The sequence below is a fragment of the Cucumis melo genome, chromosome 6, assembly GCF_025177605.1.
Source record: "Cucumis melo cultivar AY chromosome 6, USDA_Cmelo_AY_1.0, whole genome shotgun sequence".
NCBI classification, from domain to species: Eukaryota; Viridiplantae; Streptophyta; class Magnoliopsida; order Cucurbitales; family Cucurbitaceae; genus Cucumis; species Cucumis melo.
Window position 1 is genome coordinate 19640072 of NC_066862.1, and position 20274 is coordinate 19660345.

At 33.0% G+C, this 20274-nt stretch overlaps 2 protein-coding genes across 9 annotated transcripts; both read right to left on the reverse strand.

The window, feature by feature from the left end:
* Nucleotides 1-6958: 6958 nt before the first annotated feature.
* On the reverse strand, nucleotides 6959-9167 carry LOC103493277 (very-long-chain (3R)-3-hydroxyacyl-CoA dehydratase PASTICCINO 2A). The gene is made up of 9 exons (XM_008453957.3): nucleotides 9000-9167; nucleotides 8816-8927; nucleotides 8683-8701; nucleotides 8486-8574; nucleotides 8328-8381; nucleotides 7647-7717; nucleotides 7473-7554; nucleotides 7221-7317; nucleotides 6959-7133 (listed from the first exon to the last, which is right to left on the reverse strand). Exons 1-9 carry the CDS (start codon nucleotides 9068-9070, stop codon nucleotides 7063-7065), a joined length of 666 nt encoding a protein of 221 aa, XP_008452179.1. The 5' UTR covers nucleotides 9071-9167; the 3' UTR covers nucleotides 6959-7062.
* Nucleotides 9168-10268: 1101 nt separating this feature from the next.
* Nucleotides 10269-19769, reverse strand: LOC103493276 (mechanosensitive ion channel protein 2, chloroplastic-like). Of its 8 annotated transcripts, none has more exons than XM_051085716.1 (15): nucleotides 19595-19769; nucleotides 19318-19394; nucleotides 18124-18275; nucleotides 17955-18014; nucleotides 17605-17765; nucleotides 14499-14622; nucleotides 14298-14392; nucleotides 14069-14182; nucleotides 13792-13852; nucleotides 13139-13288; nucleotides 12943-13053; nucleotides 12581-12748; nucleotides 12370-12483; nucleotides 11748-11804; nucleotides 10269-11542 (listed from the first exon to the last, which is right to left on the reverse strand). In XM_051085716.1, exons 3-15 carry the CDS (start codon nucleotides 18199-18201, stop codon nucleotides 10658-10660), a joined length of 2178 nt encoding a protein of 725 aa, XP_050941673.1. In that variant the 5' UTR covers nucleotides 18202-18275; nucleotides 19318-19394; nucleotides 19595-19769; the 3' UTR covers nucleotides 10269-10657. The 8 variants fall into 8 exon arrangements, with proteins under 8 accessions (XP_050941673.1, XP_050941672.1, XP_050941675.1 ...); XM_051085715.1 differs by having other exon boundaries at nucleotides 19322-19469; XM_051085718.1 differs by lacking the exon at nucleotides 19318-19394.
* Nucleotides 19770-20274: the final 505 nt, after the last annotated feature.

Genomic DNA, 20274 nt, shown 5'->3' on the forward strand with positions numbered 1-20274 from the left:
TTTAGATCCCTAGAGGTGAGTAAATGTGGCATTTAAAGACAACTAGAGGGACTCGCCTTAATCACAAGCATGTTAACTAAGTTATGTTGCAACAAGGATCTTTGATTGCTTAATCACCTGGTAATGAATAAAATTTCCTTCACCCCCTTCTTTTATACAAGTTAGTTCATAATTTCATCTTGCATCCATTCAATCCCCTTTACAAATTTTCTAGTGTAGATAAGTAGATGTAGTTTAGACTTACACTCATTTACACTGTATAGTTTATTCTTTTACACTGCCTAAACGTCTAGTGAACCCTAGAACTAAGCTTTGATATCAGTTTCTTGTGTTCGACTCTGGATTACCAAGATAAATTTATTATTTCGCTTACATTTGGACAAGCAGTAGAAAAACTTGCACACGACGAGGACATAAAAGTATGTGATGAATAGAGACATTGGGAGCATTTTGCATGCAATAATCATGTTTGAGCATAGAATAAAGATATTCATAAGGAGCATTTTTCATGCAATGATCTTGAATCGATGACACATTATGAAAAATGAAATATACACATACAATACACCAACATAAGCAACAACACTATTTTCAAGCTGCATAATCGATGTTGCTTAGAATTAAAGTAACATATGCATGACGTTGCATTTTACCTCACTAAGTCCATGGAGTTAACCAACTAGATCAAGTTGTAGGCACGACTAAGTGAGTTTGACTCCCAACAAGCATTAAATTCAAACAACAAACTCAAGCAAGAAACCTAGAAATAGATCGCTTAATTTATCTTTACCATTTGTGTCTCGAAAGGAGAACAAATGTAGTGTTTAGGACCGAGAGGTTGCTCGTCTTAAATATAAGATAGTTAAATGATCTATACCCAATCAAACCGCATTTCGCATTTAAATCGCCTATAATGCAGAGACCTTCCTTCACCTTTCTTTAATGCAAGTTAGTTCATTCCCCGTATTCTTACCTTTCATATCACTTTTTACATAATCTCTAGTGTATATATATTAGGTCCAGTATATAAATATACTTTCACCTTATTGTATAGATTTGTATTCCGTCTGAATGAAGAAGTGGACTTTAAAGCTAAGTTTTGATAGAAATTCCCTGTGTTCGACTCTGGCTTACCTAGAAAACTTATCGTTTAGCTTACACTTGGGCAAGCGATAGGAAAACTTATATTACATGTTTCTCATGTGGAAACCAGCAACGCACAGATAGGAGTTGCATCTTTTATTGCATGATTCTATTCTAACCGCTTAATAAGTCGCTCAACTAGAGCTTACACATGACATATACACGAACAAACATTGCACCACACATAACCATAATCACAAGCAGTCTTGCACACAAGATAATTGACTATGTCTGCGTACCAGGGTTTCCTCTCTTCAACGTGCATAGTTGCTCATCAGGAAAGAAAACTTCGATATCCTTTTTCTCGCTTTGAAAAGGCTCATTGCATAAACATTACAAGTGATCCGCTACCTAGTTCTCGGTACCTTTGCAATCTATAATCTTTAAATCAAATTCTTGGAGCAATAATATCCATCTTATTAATCATAGCTCGACGTCTATCTTCGCCATTAGGTATTTGATCGCAGAATGATCAGTATGTACCATGACTTTGGAGTGAACAATGTAACTCATGTACTTCCCAATCATGAATACTACCGCGAGCAATTCCTTTTATGTGGTTGTGTAATTCTCTTGAGCTTCATTTAAGGTTTTGCTTGTGTAGTATATAGGGCGGATCACTTTGTCTTTCTTGTAACCCAACATAGCCCCTGCCGCCACATCACTTGCATTGCATATTAGTTCAATGTTTTGCGACCAATTAGGAGTGATGAGGATAAGTACCGAGGTCAACACGTTTTTTAGTGTTTGGAACGTCTTGTGGCATTTTTCACAAAAAATGTAGAGTTAATTTGTACTCACTAGGTTGCTCAGCAACTTAGCTATTTAGGAAAATCCTTTGATGCATCTTCTATAGAATCCAGCATGTCCCATAAAGCTTCTTAATGGCTTTAAGTTAGAAGGCGGTGGCAATTTACTGACCACATCAATCTTAGCTGGATCCACTTCTAGTCTCACGTGGAAGATCTTGTTCCCAAGCACAATTCCCTCGGTTATCATGAAGTGACACTTCTCCCAATTAAACACGAGTTGTGTCTCTTCGTATCTCTTTAAAACTTCCTCCAAACCCAAAAAAGATCTTCTAGCCAAATTCATTCTATTCTGCAAACATTTGCTAGCATGAGCCAGAAGAGCTATGTAATTATTAGAAACTTTTGAAGTGCAACAAAAATCCTTAATAATTGTTTGTTTTTGTCTGTCAATCAAAAAAAAAAAAGAAATTGCTAGAGGAAATAGGGTAGATGAAGGAATAAAAAAAAATCCTTAGATATCATTCTTTAAATAAAAATAAAAAATAAATTTTAAGAGTGGTTGAGTTGTGTGCAAAAGAAACTAAAAGAAGACAAGTCTTAGAAAATAGAGTGAAAAAAGTTCATTTTATAGTAACAAAAATGATATTGCAAAACTACTAAAATTTCAAAAGTTTTGAAACAACTTAATTATAATTAAAGGTAAAGTCATAAATTCTATGGCGGTCTTCGTTTTAGAAATAAATGGATAAAGACATTTCATATTCTACCTTCTTCACATTTGATTACATTTAATGATAATTAATAATTAGAAATCATTTTTATTAATTAAATTCAAATAAAAAAATAAATGATAAAAGAAAGAAAAAACTAAAAAAGAATTGCAACAAACGTAGATAGTTGTGTGAGGTAGCTTTTAATAGTTGATTTAATTGATTTAATCAGCAATGTTATATTTGATTTTAAAATGACAAAATTATCCATCAAATTAACAATGGAAATGGTTATAAAGGAAGCATAAAATAGCAAGGAAAAGTTTCTCCACATAGAAGCTTTTATATATAATATGACTAGTTCTCAATTTACATTTTTAAAACTAAGCGACTCTTTTGCTTCTTGATAGGATTGAAAATTCTCCCTTTGTGTTGAATAATAAACTATAGAAAATATCTTTTACAAGATATACATACCCATCAACCAAACATGGACTTTGTAAGCCCATGCTCATTCCCACCCCTTTACCCACAAACCAAACCACCCCTTGGAGTCATCAACTCTTGGACAATGTCAATGGTGGCTTATCTTATGTGAAATTTTATTTTATCCCTTGGTAGAGTTGTTTAATATTAAAATATCATTTAGTTCTTCATATTTTCAATGTTCTTGCCTTTTAATTCTTTTTTTTATTTTATTTTTTTATTATTTATTAGTATTTTCATTATAAATTATGAAAAAGACATGCACATATTATTATTGACCAAGAAATGGTTGCAATCTTAAATTTCTTACAAGGTTTCAGTTTTAAAATGGTTTTAAAAATTGGATTGGGAGTTAATACAAGAGCTAGATTCTTTTCCAAAAAAAGAATATGAGTATGAAAGCTATTAAGTGCTCGATTTTGTACCAATAAATAGACTTAAATCTTTGATTTTAACCATGCGCACTTTCTACTAAACTACGCTTAAAATTAATTGTTCATGACCTGCTAAATTGATGAAGAATCAAAATCTTACTATATATATTATCATATTGGTTGATTTTATATTATCTTTCAATTACATAACTTTCAAGTCTTCGAATAAATAGAATTTTGGTAGACATTATTGAATGGAAAGTCAGGTGAATCAAAGGTTCCATAATACATATCACCGCTAGGGGCGGATTTATTAAGAGACCAGAGGGGGCATGTGCCTCCCTCACATTATCGATTTTTTATTTTAATATTAATTTTAAAATGTCATACTATAATATATAATAAACAATGCTTTAGTTTTTCAAAATTTTAATTTTGGTGCAATGGCTATACCTTTATTTTGTAACCTTTAAGTTTGAGTTTCGAATCAATTGCTCAAAATATATTTTATTCCAAACATCATTAATTTGTTTTCCCTAAATATCAAACATCGTTCCAATTCTCAATAATTTTATTTCTCCAAATGTCAATATTAATCAAGCAAAAAAAGCCTAATTAAGATAAAACTATAGCTTATTTTCTAGCCGTCAGCATTTGTTATCTAACAAATATTTAGAAAAAAATACAACAAAGTCGGTGATCTAAGCTTTCACTCTCTCAACGATATTCCATGAAAAATGTATTATTCTTTCCTTTTTCTTTTCTTTTTTTGATGTAATTTTTAAATTCACATTTACATTACTTATATATATTTATTTTATTTAATTTCAAAATTAAAGGCTAGAAAATAATTTTTTTCCATTCATCGTTAAAATAAACGTACCATATCAATTTGCCAGTGAGTTCAAATTCTTCTTACTATTTTTAGTTTTAATACTTTTTCAATCTATGTGATAAATCATAATACTTATATTGTTTAATACTAATTTTGTAGACTTAACATATCAACATGGTGAGATATTTTAAAAGAAAAACAACCTTAGAAACTATAGAGTCATCATCCTAAAAAAAGATACATATTTCTGATTCTAATAGATCTTATAAAGAAATCAATTTAGAAGAACTACTTGCAGATCCTGGTCTAAGAACTAGAATTTCTGAATATTATTATAATATTCAAGATCAAGTTCGTAGAGCATATCTACACAAAGGTCTTTGTCAACCTCGAAATCATACTTTTCCATTCAAGAAGTTTGGGGCAAAGTCAAGATGATTTAATTCAACTTGGTTTAAAGAATATCCCAATCGGTTAGAATATAGTATTTCTAAGGATGCTGTATTTTGTTTATGTTGCTACTTATTCAAACTAGAAGTAAGTAAAGAATCAGAAGAGGAATGTTTTGTTAGGGAAGGATTTTTCAATTGGAAAAAAAAAAAAAAAAGAGATTGGAAGCGAAAACTCGTAGAAGACAAATTGTAATATGTATTAAATTAATTAATTTTTGAAGCTATTAATATTTTTTCTTACATTTTTTAGTGTGTTTATTATATAATGTTCCCTTGTAAAATTTCTAGATTATCCATAATTTTAATTAAGATATTAAAATCACTCTAACCATCAAATATCAATATAAAATTATATCAAGCTCATGATTTAACAAAACATAAAAAATATTCACAAATCAGTAATCATTAATGCAGAAAGAAACTATAAATAAAAGGAACCACAATATTATTGATTGAACTGTAAATGTATTCACGTATAGAAATAAATCGTACATAATAACTAAAACTATAGTTCAACTGAAATTTAAAATTAAAAGAAAAAAAACTATAATTCAGTTCAATTCTTCAATTATCAAATTACAATGAAACCCAACCAATAGAAACAAAGTGAAAATCTTCCCCTTACATATTTGAACTAAAAATGCCATTAGACTAACTTTAAAATAATTAACCAATATTTAAAATCCCATCTGCATCTTTATTTGGATTAAATGGTGGAATAGTGAAAAGTAAGAAGTTAATGAATAGAGTTCAGAGAGCTGTCAATTCATACCTTACTGTATAAATAGTTATTGAGGTATAAAATTGTTTTTTTTCTAGTAGCAGGGTCTATTGGTGGTGATAGCACCACGTGTCCTAATTGTTTTCAAGGTAGTGAGATGCAATGTTTGATTTGTTCGTGGTCCAAAAACTTGGACAAGGTAACGAGGACAATACATTTGATTTGTCAATGGCTCATAATCCTTTAACTAAAAGACTAACTAGGAAAATAATTGATCGATAACACTTGATTTGATTATCTATTACAATAGACTTTATGGCCCATAACTTATTGTGTAGTTTGTTTTAACAAACTTGATAAAATGTAATAGTGAAAGTATCACCTTCTAGTCACTTTCTAGAGTTTTCATGGTGACCCGAGATCTATGTGCATGACCATAATAAGCACAAATTTATATTGCAAAATCAAAAAAAGAGCCATAACTAAAGCGTGTTGTAAAGACTCAACAAATGTTATTGAAAGTTCAGGAGGTAACTCACTCTTTTGTTTTAACAAGGTTGATTACAACACATCAATTTAAATCATTAGAAATTGATGTCTAACCTAGATATCCTATTTTAGCTCATAATAAAATTATCAAATCTTGTTTTCATCTATCTACTTATTAACTTTGCCTAACCGTCATTTTGGGAGATTGCTTTGGGAATGATTTGTGGGCTTAGGCCCATAAGCAAAAAACAATATTTTATCCCATATTCGAAAAGTTCGAAATGCCAAGAAAGTATAAATACTAAGGCATGCTAGCTTCATTTTTGATCTTAATTATATTTCTTATTCTGACGAGTGCACATCTTAATAGGGGAGCTATGTTAACCTAGTCCATTGTAATTGCTTTATGAATAGTTGTTCTTTTAACTCCATACTTCTTTCCTTTCCCTCCAAGTTCTTGGGCCAAACATCCTAAAGGAATATTCTATTTTAATTTTTAAACTTTAAAGTTTATTCTGATTACTATTTTAGTTTATGAATTTCCTAACTGTTTTAGTTTATGAATTTTCTAAACAAACTACACAAGCGAAAATAAAATTCACATTTTGAATAAATCATATTAAGATTTTCATTTTGAAGCAGTCATATTAATGTCATGGGTCAGCAACACCTTTTGTTTCACTATTTGTTTGTATTAGTCCGCCCATTGGATAATCTTATAACTCTAAATATCTTAAACGTATGACATAGGAAGACGAGTTATTATAAATGACAAAAATGTTGAAAATATTTATAAAATATAATTCAATTAAACTTCCGGCGATTTATAAAATTGTGTTATATTTTGTAAATATTTTAATTCATTTTGCTATATTTGAAACTAAGAAAAGTATGATACTTTATGACTTCTTTACCGAGAGTTAGTTAATCTTAATTTTAATTTTTGAAAAATCCTAGTTGGTTGCAACTATTAACTAAACTACTGAGCAAAAGTCCTGAAAAAGATTATGAAAATAAAAAAATAAAAATCAGAGATAAATATTCTAAAAGTACACTGAATTGAGAAAAAGTGAATAGGATAACATTAGCCTTGGTTCTTTCTACTCTTTTTTGGATTTTGAGAGAGCTTTTGATCTCTGAACAAGCATGTAGCTATACATATGAGGACTTCCTGCACCACAATTTTTGAAGAGTTAAACCAAAGGACGCAAATAAAACAAACAGAAGCAAGAGAACCAGAACTCGGAACTACTCGAACCTGGTGCATAGATTGCAAGGACAAGTATCGCTGCATAGAAGTAATCGAACGAGAAGTTCCATTTGTTTGGCATCCTATATGAATACTTCCCAGATTCCTGAAAGCAACTGAATACAATCATTTTCTGCTATTGAGATGATGACAATAACAATCTTCTTAAAGAAGCTGTGCCTTATCGCTATATGTGGGTTCAGTTATTAGTGAATTATGTTATCATTTCATGTTTGCATAACATAAAATTGGATTTCCTACCTTCATGTAAGGAAGAGCCAGATAGATCAGACCAACTTCACTACTGATACCAGTTACATACAACAATAGGAATGTGCTATACCTACACCACATGAATGAAAAACATTTCAATATCACTGGTGCAGATAACATCACAAATTATACCTCTTTTGCTGCGTAAATGGGAGTCGGTACCTTAGCCATAGAAGCAACGACGGTGCAAAACCAAACGTCTCCTTCATGCCATAAAATGCATAGCGGATAATCTGCAAGCAGAGCATCTTCTCCTTTTAACTGAACCATTCGACTTTTGGAGGGAAAGACAGAAATATAAATGACAACTATCAAGTGAAGTTAAAGTCACTACTCCGCTAATGTTCCTCCATGGTACATCTTGAAAACTATATGGCTTGATTGACTTTGAGATATATATGGAGACTTGTGCCCTTAGAGTTGCACTCTTTCTATAAGTACTTCAAGAAAAGCAGTTTGTACTATCCTACAAATCATGTCAAACTCAATCTGAATCTACTAAGTTGAATAAGTAAATGACCAGATCTAATAAAACTTTATGACAAAGAATTGAATGGCACATTTAACAATTAAAAACAAGCTAACAATGAGTAAAACACCTAAAAGATGAAAAGATATCACAAATCATCCACCATTTAAATGCATAAAGATGATATGCAAAGATTTTCTCAAAAAGATCTTGGACAGATCTCTTGTTTTTATGAAAGGAAACAACGAACATTTTTCATTGTTATAATAAAAATAGACTAGTGCTCAAAGTTACAAGAGCCCATTAAGTACTAAAATAAAAGGTGAATAGATCAAGTTTGGAATCAAACAAGCTATGGGGTCTTGGCTACTTGCCTCTGTGATGGACCAGCTGACAACCAAGGAGGTAACGAGTATATGATTTCTCACCTACCAAAAGCAATCACTAATCAGTTTGGTATCAATTCAAATTACAAATATAAAACACTATTTTATGATAAATTGAAATGGGGGAAAAACGAAAGGGAATCAACCTCGGGGAAACTCCATAAGATGCCCCAAGTCACATACAATCTTGAACCAATCTGTGGTAATGTTGCTGTTACAGGGGATCTCACAAGACCTAATTAAACCAAAACCAAAACCCCAATTCAACTTGGTTCTTAAAGGTAAAAAACAGGGCAATAAAATCTTTTCACCAAAATTTGTGAACGAACAGAAAACTGCTCACCAACGAGGCCATGGAGAATCTGTGAAGTAGGAAATAAGAGAAGTAATTACAAAGGAGTTCATATTAAGCAGTAAAACGATAACCAGCTCATAAACTAGTCGAAAAAATGAACCCAGAAACGATATGGGCATACCTCTAAAACAGCGGCGGTTTGGGAAAACTGAAGAGGGCGTTCAACGGCATTGTAGACCTGTTGGTGACCAGATTCCTTCAATTGCTTGATACAGAAATAGAAGACTTGAACCCTGAAAGAGGGAGTAAGAGTTTGAGAGAAGTGAGTGGAAGATAGATCGAAAGAGAAGTGATTGAGAAGGTACCATCCGAAGAAGAGAGTCCAATTGTAAATGGTGAGGTAGAGACGCCTAAGAGTTGACAAAAATCCTGCCATTGATGGAGAAATGAGAAGAAGATTCAGGATCTGGCGAAGCTTTATATGAACAAAATGGGGAAGGCGAAAACATCAGCGCCACTTCAACACAACACTCTCCCCAAAAATTATATATATAGAAAAAAAAACAATAATGAAATTTTATTTTTTTCGTTAAATTACTATAAACGATTTTAAAATATTTTTAAAAATATATAGCAAAATTTTAAATTATAGATCGGGGCATTTTTAAAGATACTAAAATATTTTAAAATCTTGAATTCTATGAATGATAGAAATTAACATACTTGTCTACCAATGTCACAATTGTGGACTTCATATAATTAAAGTTGACCCTGAATATTTGATTTTAGAAATGTGATTTTCAAATAATTAAAATCCATTGTGTATTATAGTTAGTTATGTTATTTTGTTGGGCAACCCATTTTGGTTGAAATTAAAGTTTGAGAGATCCTTAATAATGTTGGTGTAATTTCCCAATAATTATAAAACAGTTAGACAGCTCAACTGCACCAAATGTAGGAGCATTTAGTTGAGCTTCCCAACCACCTTCCTTCTTCTTCATTATTCTTAAATGCTTCTCCCTTTCTCTCTCTCTCTTCTCTAATAACATCCCGATTTAAAATATGGGAAATGGGAACACAAATTGGACCAACCGCCCATTTTAGAGTGTCCATTTTGAAATAACAATTCAACAAATGGCTCCAATTATAAACATACTTTTCTTTTACAAAAATATGAATCAATTTACATGTACAAACATACCCCCGTGAAATGAAAAAAAAAAAAAACATAAAATTCAAATAAAAAACAAACTACCTTGAGATTGGACCTAAACATCTTCAGATTCAAAACAAAAAGTTTGCTAATAACCCATGTAATCTCAACGTAGCCACCACATCGAGTAGATATTAAAAGAAAAAAAATGCATTAATTAAAGACCATTTAATATCTAATAATGAATAAGAAAAAGTTGGTACTTCGGATCATCCCATCTTACCACTTACACCCAAAAAATAAATAAATAAATAAATAAAATATTCCAAAAGAAAAAAACGCAAAATTTTTCAGACTCGGATTACGTTACTGCAATCCCATCAGCTTTGATTTTGCATAAAATGGTGTAACAAATCACTACAAACTAAGCCATTTTGTTCATTATATGCGCAATTCCCGGTATTCTCTTGAACAGAATTCAGATCCTTCAACAAAAGGCATTTGATTCAATGCAGCATATCCTTTGTTAGTACACATAATTTATAGTTCACAAGATACAGGTTTTATGTACAAAGCGTAAGCTCTATATCAAGAAACTGCAACAGAAACTTCTTTAAAATGAAGTGTTGTCATCAATGGCCGCTTCTCCCGAAAGTAATCAGCTTGTTGTTTCAGAATTCAGTGAAACAAGAGTTAAAACAACACCAATGTACATTCATGCCCTACACTAATTCCGTTGCAAACAAACTGTAGTCAGGTGAGAATACTTTGTTGCAGCACTGAAAAAAAGGCAGCTTCAAAGGGCCTCAATGCAAACTTCTCTGTCAAAAAAGTTGTTTACTTATCTCGATCCCCTGCATCAAACTAGTCTCACTGTTCACTAGAAGATGTGGTAGGAGATGAAGGAGACTGACATTTCGTATTCTTATCTGCCATTGTTGCTCCATTGAATACAGCCAAATCTTTTGCTCCTGATGCGGCAGTAGGTAAATTGTCCTCAATAGGAAGTGTTCTCTTAGGGCCATCCAAAGCAACACCAAGAATTATATTCTCTTCCACGCCAGGCTTCTTTGTTGATGGATTTGGAACTGTTGTCTGCTCACCTACGATTCTTTGCTGTGAAGCTGCTGCTGAAGTAGTTCCTCCAGGTTTCTTAACATCTTCCGGAGAGGAAACAGCAGGAAGGGAAGGCTTGAAGTTCTGCATGTTACTTCCAAAGCTGTCTTCGGATTGCTTGGGACTGGAATCTTCCAATGAATTATCAGCATCTGATTTAGTTGGTTTGGCATCAGAAGTTGGCATATCAGAGGTACTTGCAGCAGACTTTGATGATGGTTTATGTTTCAGTTCATTGCTTGATTTGTCTTCAGAGACTGACATTGAAACTTTGGAATGCTTTTTTGTATCAGCGTCTCCTCCAGTCTTTACTTCTGTCTTTCTATCAGATGACATTGTCTCTTTAGCTGCTTTGCTGTCACCCGATGACCGTGCAATGGGCTTACCATTTTGTTCTCCAGTTGTGCGTGATGTCCTGCTATGGCTTTGTTTTCTATCTTCTCCATGAACTTTATAAGGAGGCTCAATCATTAGCATGCGGCGATTCAAAGTTGCACCACGGTGGCCAAATATTGAATCAGAAAATGGAACACTTTCCAAGTCTGAATCACTATGCATCTTCTGCATTGTGCGGATTGGCGTGGCAAGTCGAGCCCCGTGGTGCCTAATGACTCTAAGAAGATCCAAAATTATAGCTTCCTGATTCATCAGATAACAAGTTATTCAAAAGAAAAGAAAGGCTCAGAAGTCAAATGTATTCAGACAATCTCCAGACCAACAAAATGAATCAATGCAATTTCTGAAATTGCCAGTAGATAGTTGAGAGAATGACAAGTATAAAGAAAAGTTTTAAAAACAAAAAAGTGAAAATAATAAAAATAATAAAGCAGAAAAATCAATTTACCTTTACACATAGGTATTCTTCAAAATGTGAAGTCTTGACAAAACAAGATATCAAAATCTAGCAAAAATAGGACATAAATCAATTAGGAAACATGAGACAGACCTCCCTACAACTTAATATAAAACGAACAAGGATTTACGATGAAAGGGTGCATAAACTATCAGTTTGTCCCGACAACAATTACAGATCCTATAATTATAATGTTCTGAAGATTAACTCAATTGATTAACTCCCCAATCTAATAAATTCAGGATAAGTAGAGATCTTAGGTCTATAATGGGGCCAAATCCAAGAGAACTTTAATTTTAAAACTGCCCTTCCAAATATTGCCATTCCACCATATCAGGTAAAGCGAGCACACTTAAAGATGCATCAACCAACTCAACAATACAAACTATTCACTTGGTTCTTATTCAAGTTGGAAAATTTCATCAAATGAATATGCTAAATTTGCAACATTTCACCGGCATGTTTGCCAAAGTCACTTTTCCATTACCAAAATCACTCCATTTAAATATGCTTTCCTAAGCAGGAGTTTATTTAAATTATTTAAACGTTTGAGGACAGAATTGAAAACTTCAAAGAGAAACATAATATTTAAGCCAAAATGTCTAATACCGACCAAAAGTGCCTGATTTTCAGAATCCACGTTTTCCAAAAATACTCTTCTATGCAATCTCTGTTGTTCAACTTGAGGGTTCTTTGCCAAGACTTTACGCATGTCTGCGACAATGTTCTGTGGAGAGATAAGAATACAATCAGCATAAAATATGTGCCTATATAGCATGAATACATACATTCATACCAAGAAAATCAAAACAAAATATTCTCACGTTGATTTTATTGACGTCCAAATGGCTGATGGCAAGGTGGGTTTTAATCCGCCAGTGAGTTTTTTGACTGAGATTTCTAACGACATTCATGGTAAATTGATGGTTTGGTATGTGAACTGCTTCACGATCTTCACCTCTAATGATTGTTGGCGACCACCACCCTACGTGCTGCAGTTGATTGAAATGGAAATAAATGCCTCATGTGTTTGTTCATATACAACATGTTACTGTTTCTAACAATACATTAAAAGTTCGAAACTTCTAAATTAAGACATTAGTGTACATTGAAATACTAGATTGTGGCTAATTACTTTTTTTGACATCAACAGCTTATGGTACATGTTCAACAGGAACATACAAACCTCAACAGTACCAGAAACTTCGTAGCCCTCAATCTTTGTTTGGATCCACTCGTTAACAACAAAAGGACGAGTTGCATGAATCATCACACTTGAAAGAAAGTTGGTGAAAATCTAAGTTCAGTGAGAAAATCTAAAATTAGTTTAGAATAACACCAAAGAAACAGCTAATACAAACCACACGACCAATCAAAAGTACCTCACGGCCAGCTAATGTCAACAATACGGTCCCAAGACCTCCAGCTGTAAGCAATTTTTGGGTTGAAAAGCCCAATAGCTCCATGAACAATGAGATAGCAGCAACCCATACTGCGGAGTATACAGCTTTCCAAGCAAATTGAAAGCCCATCTGCCCATAGACAAACTTATATCACACTTCCACGGTTTTAAATAAACCATTAAACAAAAGTTTCAGTGAGAACCACGTCTCAAGGATACAGAAACCCATATCATATGATATCAATGCACTATTTAACTGAAACAGATAGCTCCATATGATTGTGTGTACTTGAAGTTAGTAACTTCATAAATGAAAACCTGTTTGAGCGATTACTTTCTGATACTGGCATAAACAAGATATTGGATGCCACTCAAATTGTCTTCAAAGTGAAAGTAACCGATATAGCCATGTATAAGCAATAGGTTCAATAGGTTGTGCTAACTTGCATCATACAAGAACGTGAAAATGGTATTCAAAAGGTGCCTTCAAGTATAATCTCACATACCATACAACACAGAGCTTACAACAAAAGACAGCCGGTTTGTCGCAACAAAATGTTCACCAACCATCAGAAACCTAACTACATGATATCTATCAAGCTTAGAGTAAAAATATGATGTCACTGTACATACATTTCTGGCGTCACTGGATTCAGTATTCTCTGAGAAGAATTTCTGTGCTTGTTGAATCATGCTACACAGGCAGGAGCGAAAAGAAAAAAGAGGAGACCAAGAGAGCAAGGTTAATAAAATTAAATTTTAAAATATTTTAATATATATAAGCAAAAAGCCTGTGCAAGGGTAACGCATCATTGCAAGCTAAATTATCATGGTGATAGTGATGGTAGATTTCTTCTTTATACAGGTAAACTCATTGAGCATTTCAAACGACAAGATCTCATATGCTCACCTAGATAAACAATATGCAGAGGCCAGCACAGTGGACAATGACCTAACAAAATTCAACACTCGTTGCTTCACAACTTGGCTGGACTCTGTACGTAAAACTACAGGATCTAAAGCTCTGCAAAAGCAAAATCACGAATACCAAACAAAATGAATATGAAAAATATCTTTGAAATTGCGACTGAAAAGATCAGTTCAAGTCTCAGCATATAAAAAAACTATATCTCAAGGACCTGCAAATAAGTGTGGCTCCAGTCCATAGCAATAATGGTTGAAGATACAAGGTCATGACATTATACGTCCGACTTTTCTTCCAGTTACTATCATTCTGCAGGAAAATTATAGAACAATATGAAAACAGTAGAACAATTAAAGAGAAGAAAGAACAAAAAATGGTGATCTGACAAAGAGAAACAAAAGTTAAGTCAACATACATGGAATAGGCTTCTTGTATGACGCAAAAATGGTCCAAGACCCCATACAGCAAATATTATAATACAAACTGGGGGAACTAACTTAATCACTGAAGGAGGACAACCACCTAATACATTACAAAACCTGCGTTATATGATCAAATGTGAAAAACCAGCAGAGCTCAAATACAATCAATTTCAATCTTCAAGCTCATGAAGAAACTATATGAATGATTTAATAGACACATCACACATGGATATTTTGCCACAATGAAAATATCATTAATTACTCGAAAAGATGAAGAAGGCATATTAATTTCAAGAGTCCAAAAGACAGGCCACAGAACATCTCAATAAAGATTAAACTAAATATACATCTTGATGGCTTTATATGCTTGTCAGTTTTCAATTTTGTCCCTAGCCTTCCAAAAATTTTAGTTTCATCCTCCATACAATAAGGTTCTTCGGCCCAGTCTTTACCGTATCACTAAACCTTAAAACCTATAAATGAAGTCATATTCTAACATCAGAATATACTTAATTAACTGAGTTGAAATGGAACCATCCTATGCTTTAATTTTATTGATTGAACTCCCTCATATGCAAAAAGAAAAAAGTTAGCCATTTCACGTAACACACACAATCCATAATAATTTACTTGAACCATTTTTTAGCGTGTACTACAATCAAGAAATAACTCAGTGAAAAAGTTTAATATGTAAAGGGTTTAAATCATACTTTGGTCCCTAAACTTGGTGTCTTGTTCTGTTTTAGTCACTGAACTTTTAAAAACATATGTTTTAGCCCCTGAATTTGTAAAAAAAGCTTACTTTGGTCCTTGCCATTAAGACTCCGTTAACTCTTTCATGGAATGATGATGTGACTTCCAAATTGAATTTGTAAAAAAAGCTTACTTTGGTCCTTGCCATTAAGACTCCGTTAACTCTTTAATGGAATGATGATGTGACTTCTACATTTGGATGATTAGGCTCTAGATTCATCATATTACTTAAATTGAGAAATAACCCACAAATCTTGCTAATTTATTCTAGAAATCTTTTATGCCAAGACGAAATATAATTAACATATTTATCAAATAAACCCAAAAACTAAATTTTGTTCTTTTTTTCTCCAAAACTCAAATCTTTCACATCCTCTCCTCCCCCACCCTATACTACTTTTTTTTTCCAAATTGGAATCTTAAGCATATGAGAAGAACATTGAGTAGAATAAATAAATAAAATAGAATTGACATATTGGTGTTAACATCTATGGCAAGGTAAAAATAAAATAAACTAAAAAAATTAAAACAAGTACAACTTATGTATAAAATAAACTCTACGAAATTACAAATAAACATTCCCACAATGAATCCACCCCCACCCCCTCCAAAAAAAGAAAAGGAATCACAAAATATCCAAAACTTGAGACATGAGTTGAAAGTGAGTAGAATGTCAATGTGGCAAAATGATAACAATCAAAATTTTGAAGTCAAAAGTGACTTTTCGAGTTCATAAATAAAACACCAATTTACCATCTGACCTCTAATTAGAAATTAAAATTCTAAATTTTTAAGAGAGACCATCTTATTGGGTAGCCTTAGGCATCCATATATAAAAGCCATCTCATCATTTTGTTAAAGAGTTAACAAAATCCCAACGATAGGGACCAAAATATGCTATTTTAAAAATTAAGGGACTAAAACAGACATTTTTAAAAGTTTAGGGACCAAAATAGAACAAGATACAAAGTTTAGGGACCAAAATAGGATTTAAACCATACGTAAAGTATCAAATTTTTTCAAAAGAATGAAGCAACAAATTGAAAACGGCACATAGGCAAAAAAAAAATTGTATACTTAGCTTATATTAGCAAAAGAAGAAAAAAGAAAAAAAAAAGAAGAGGTAATTCGTCAATGAGCATCCCTAGGACAGTTGTACTGAATGTACCATTACAATCATGGTGACACCATGAAAAAACGAAGTTCTCAAGCTTAATTTAATCGGTAGAAAAATATGAGGTTAAACTGTTAACTTTCTCCCAAAATTAGTGGCCACTTTCTACTTGTGTTTTCATGATATAAGCACAGAACTTTTAATTTCACCATGTAAGTGTCCACGCCATTAACTAAGCTGCAATGTTTAAACACAGATAAGAAGACTGCTAATTGCTTATTTTGCAACATTATTAGTGTGGTCAATTCACTATCTGTGTTACTGTGTACTAAAACTTGCCTCTAGAAGGAAAATATAGTCCTAGCTCAGGGTCCTAAAATAATGCTCCAATTGACCCCACCATAATGGGGTTGCATCCTAATAACTCTTAAATGTAGATTTGAAAATTTGCATGCCCATAAAAACCACTAGGTACACAATTAAAATACTTCTACAGTTCCTCTCTCATACACGAGCGTAAAACTGCTAGCCCCATAAAAACCACTAGATACACAATTAAAATACTTTTAGTGTGAGAGTAGAGATGTGAGATAAACAACCAAACAGTCACAAATATGAATAAAATACAGTTATATAAAGCCTGAAGGCTGAAGGAACAATAATTTTCTGGAGATAGCGTAGGTATTCTTCAGAGGAAGGACGTTGATGATGGATAGTTGTCTTTTCTGGGACAATGTAAAGAATATTTTCTCAGATGGTAAAGACTCAATCAAGTATTTTGAGAAAATGCTAGTGATCCAAAATCCCTAATTTTATTGTTTTCTCAAAGCTCTAATATTGTCCTTAGTTCAACTTGTCTCAAATGATTAGATGTAAATTGCAATATATTATCCAACATCACCCATGTAAGCACTGATGTATCCATCTAAAGTTCTATTGAAATTTTTCCTATATATCATAACCAAAAACCAAAATAAGTGTTTCATAACTAGGCCAAGTGAAATGGGAACCAATATTTGGGGGCAAAGTACTAAACTTATCTAAACTACAACCAGATGGGGTGATTTTTTATCGCAATGTCTTTGATGTTAATGGGGGATGAGTGTGTAAACAGGGATAAAAATAAGATGTTTATTTCTACCTATGACAGTGAGAACAATCTTACATAAGTCAGAACCTTCGGAAAAAAATTAGGCACAGAATATTGATACACGAACCCAGACAAAACTAACCTCGTCAATGTCACTATAGAAGCCTTCATCCCAGGAAGATCCAGTGGTTGGTTTGTCATCAATGATGACTGGCACCTGAATACATTGTATCTGGAAGGCACAGTGTAATTAGGTGGGTATTTCATGCTAAATAAATGAGTGCTCCAAGTGTCCTTCTGAAACTGCAATAAGAAATATTCTCAAATATTTACGCTTAAAAGCACGAATTTCCACATGCAATCAACACACCAAATATACATTGAAAGCATCGAACCCATGCTGATATAAAGGAGACATTCTTGATGATCTCCAAGAACAATAAGTTTTTATGTTTTGATTTTAAAATTAACCAAAGTGTTTAAAGAACTTACCAAAAGAGATGATGAACTGGCTACATTCAGAAGCCGGATGCCATAGCTCTGGGATGTAAACTGTAAAGAACAATTAAGTTTTTGTATAAGAACAGACAGAGACATTGAAACACATATATTTACCTGAGACTTTCATATTGTCTGATGGCAGGGGAGAAAGTTTCTGTACCTTCAGATTTTCTTCATGCAAATAATTTCTCCACGGTCCCAGATGATAGGACAGTTGCAAAGACCCAACAAGAACCATTGCTAAAGCTAAATAAATGCCGGCAAGATGGAACTTGACTATGGGACTCCTTGCAGCACAATGACAGCTGAAAACTGCACCAAATCATACTTTATTGACATATCTATCATGAAATCAATATAAATGGTACATAGACTACTACTAACAATTGATAGTCAAGAATCTAAATTACTTCTTCCACTTCGTTATCTAACTTGCAGCTGCAAGCAGGAGTTCACAATCCACGCAGACATGCACACACAGACTTTGTATGCCGTCAAACTATTTTGTTACATATAACGAATGATTAAGAGGATGCTGACTTTAAATATTTTCAGCAAAACAAGAAAATAGGGAAACATTTTATATTACATGGTCCCGCCAAGTTGACAACTTATCAAAGTATAAGAGGTTAAATTTGGTGACATTTGTTTTCTCGTCCTTCGAGTAATCATATGAGTATTTGGAGAGAGTGAGGTGGTGGAAAGAAACTTCTTTTAGTAGAGGGGATGTCCGAGTTTTGGTGCTTAATCAGTCTGAAGGATTTTCAAGTCGATCATTTTTCCTCATTCTTTGTTTCCTATCTCCCCTCAAGACCTTAGATTTTTCTTCCTAAGAAAGTAGGGTTCTTTGCTTGGTAAGTCTTACATGGTAAAGTGAACACCCAAGTTACACCAAAAAATTTAGAATAATGAGGAAAAATAATTATTGACCCTACACTGCCCCAACCTGAGTACGAAACTTAAGTTCTCCTGGATTTAAGATATAAACATGATAATAAAAAGGGCAGTAAATTAATAAACAAAAGGCAATAACTCAACCGAAAACCACAACATTTAAGTCTCCAAACCCTAACTTCTAGATAAAGACTCAATCGCGAAATGAAATTCTACAAACAGTAACTTCTGAAAAAGTCAAACGGTAGAAGCAAGGAAACAAGATTTCAAGGGCGTTAGCTGATTCTAGATATACAAACAATAACCTGCTATTGATCTGAGATTGGGTAATCGATGATCATGATGAGGAAGGTGGTGGAATAAGAAAAGAAAATGGTGAAGGTACAAAGGAAGAACAACAGAGGGATGGCAAAGTTAGTTTAGGCATAACAGGAAAATTAGGATTGAATTAGGAAGTTACCTACTCAAATAAGAGTCAAAATTCGTTGATGGGCAAAGTCATAGAGGTTCCGATCGAGCTCACCGTCTCTGTTTTCTCTGGGGGTTCATGCGTAAGGAGAAAGAAATGAAAAAGAAACAGACTGGGACCCACTTTTCAGAAAGGACACGGGGCTGCTAAATGCAAATTAAGAAGAAAAAAAACTATTTTCATTCTTAAAAACCCACGTCTCTATGTTTTGAAATCCAACATTTTTAATCATTGAAATAACGGAAACATTAGTGGTTTAATGGAATACCGATTAAAAAAGAAAGAAAGTCAAAGACCCCACGGCGGAGTTGTTGAAATCAACTTGAGAAAGAAACTAAGAGGGAGAGGCACACTGAAGGCAGCAACTTGAGAAAGAAACTTCATCTGCATGCAGTTTTCTTTCTATTCTCGATTTTCAGTAATAGAAAGAAAGATTCTTTTGACAACCGAGGAGCGATAGTTTTTCGGGCCATGTTTGGTAGAAGGGTTATAAAAAGGGAGGATTGGGGTTCCAACATCGTTCCCATTTTATCTCATTTGTAATTTATATATTTACAGTTTTGTTAATTTTAATCTTTTTTTTAAACACAACTCGTTTTTAAGTTATGAATTTGGTACAATTATATAATTATATTTTTATTTTCTTTTAAATTAGGTATTTAATTACATTCAATCAACTCTAGGTTCGAATTCATATCAATATATTTGTGAAATTAAAATTTTGGTATCAGTCTCGTATTGTATTTTTGAGATTGATATCAAAATTTTAATTTCACAAGTATATTGATATGAATTCGAACATAAAATTGATTGAAGGTAATTAAAATTTGATATCAATCTCAACCTCATTGGTACTTCGTATTTTCAATTGTTATCTGCGCTTATTTACATATTTACGGGTTGCGTGTCGCATTCATAAAAACCAATTTGTTGAAAATGAGCGTCGTA

Coding starts and splice junctions, on each gene's coding strand:
- LOC103493276 (XM_051085718.1), bottom strand. CDS start 18,201: ATGGTTCTTGTTGGGTCTTTGCAACTGTCCTATCATCTGGGACCGTGG. Junction 12,484..12,580: donor TGGACGTCAATAAAATCAAC/GTGAGAATATTT, acceptor ATCTCTCCACAG/AACATTGTCGCAGACATGCG. Junction 11,805..12,369: donor CTGAAAATCAGGCACTTTTG/GTCGGTATTAGA, acceptor TATTTTTGCTAG/ATTTTGATATCTTGTTTTGT.
- LOC103493277 (XM_008453957.3), bottom strand. CDS start 9,070: ATGGCAGGATTTTTGTCAACTCTTAGGCGTCTCTACCTCACCATTTAC. Junction 7,718..8,327: donor TCAGCTGGTCCATCACAGAG/GCAAGTAGCCAA, acceptor CTCTGCTTGCAG/ATTATCCGCTATGCATTTTA. Junction 7,555..7,646: donor TCGTTGCTTCTATGGCTAAG/GTACCGACTCCC, acceptor CATGTGGTGTAG/GTATAGCACATTCCTATTGT.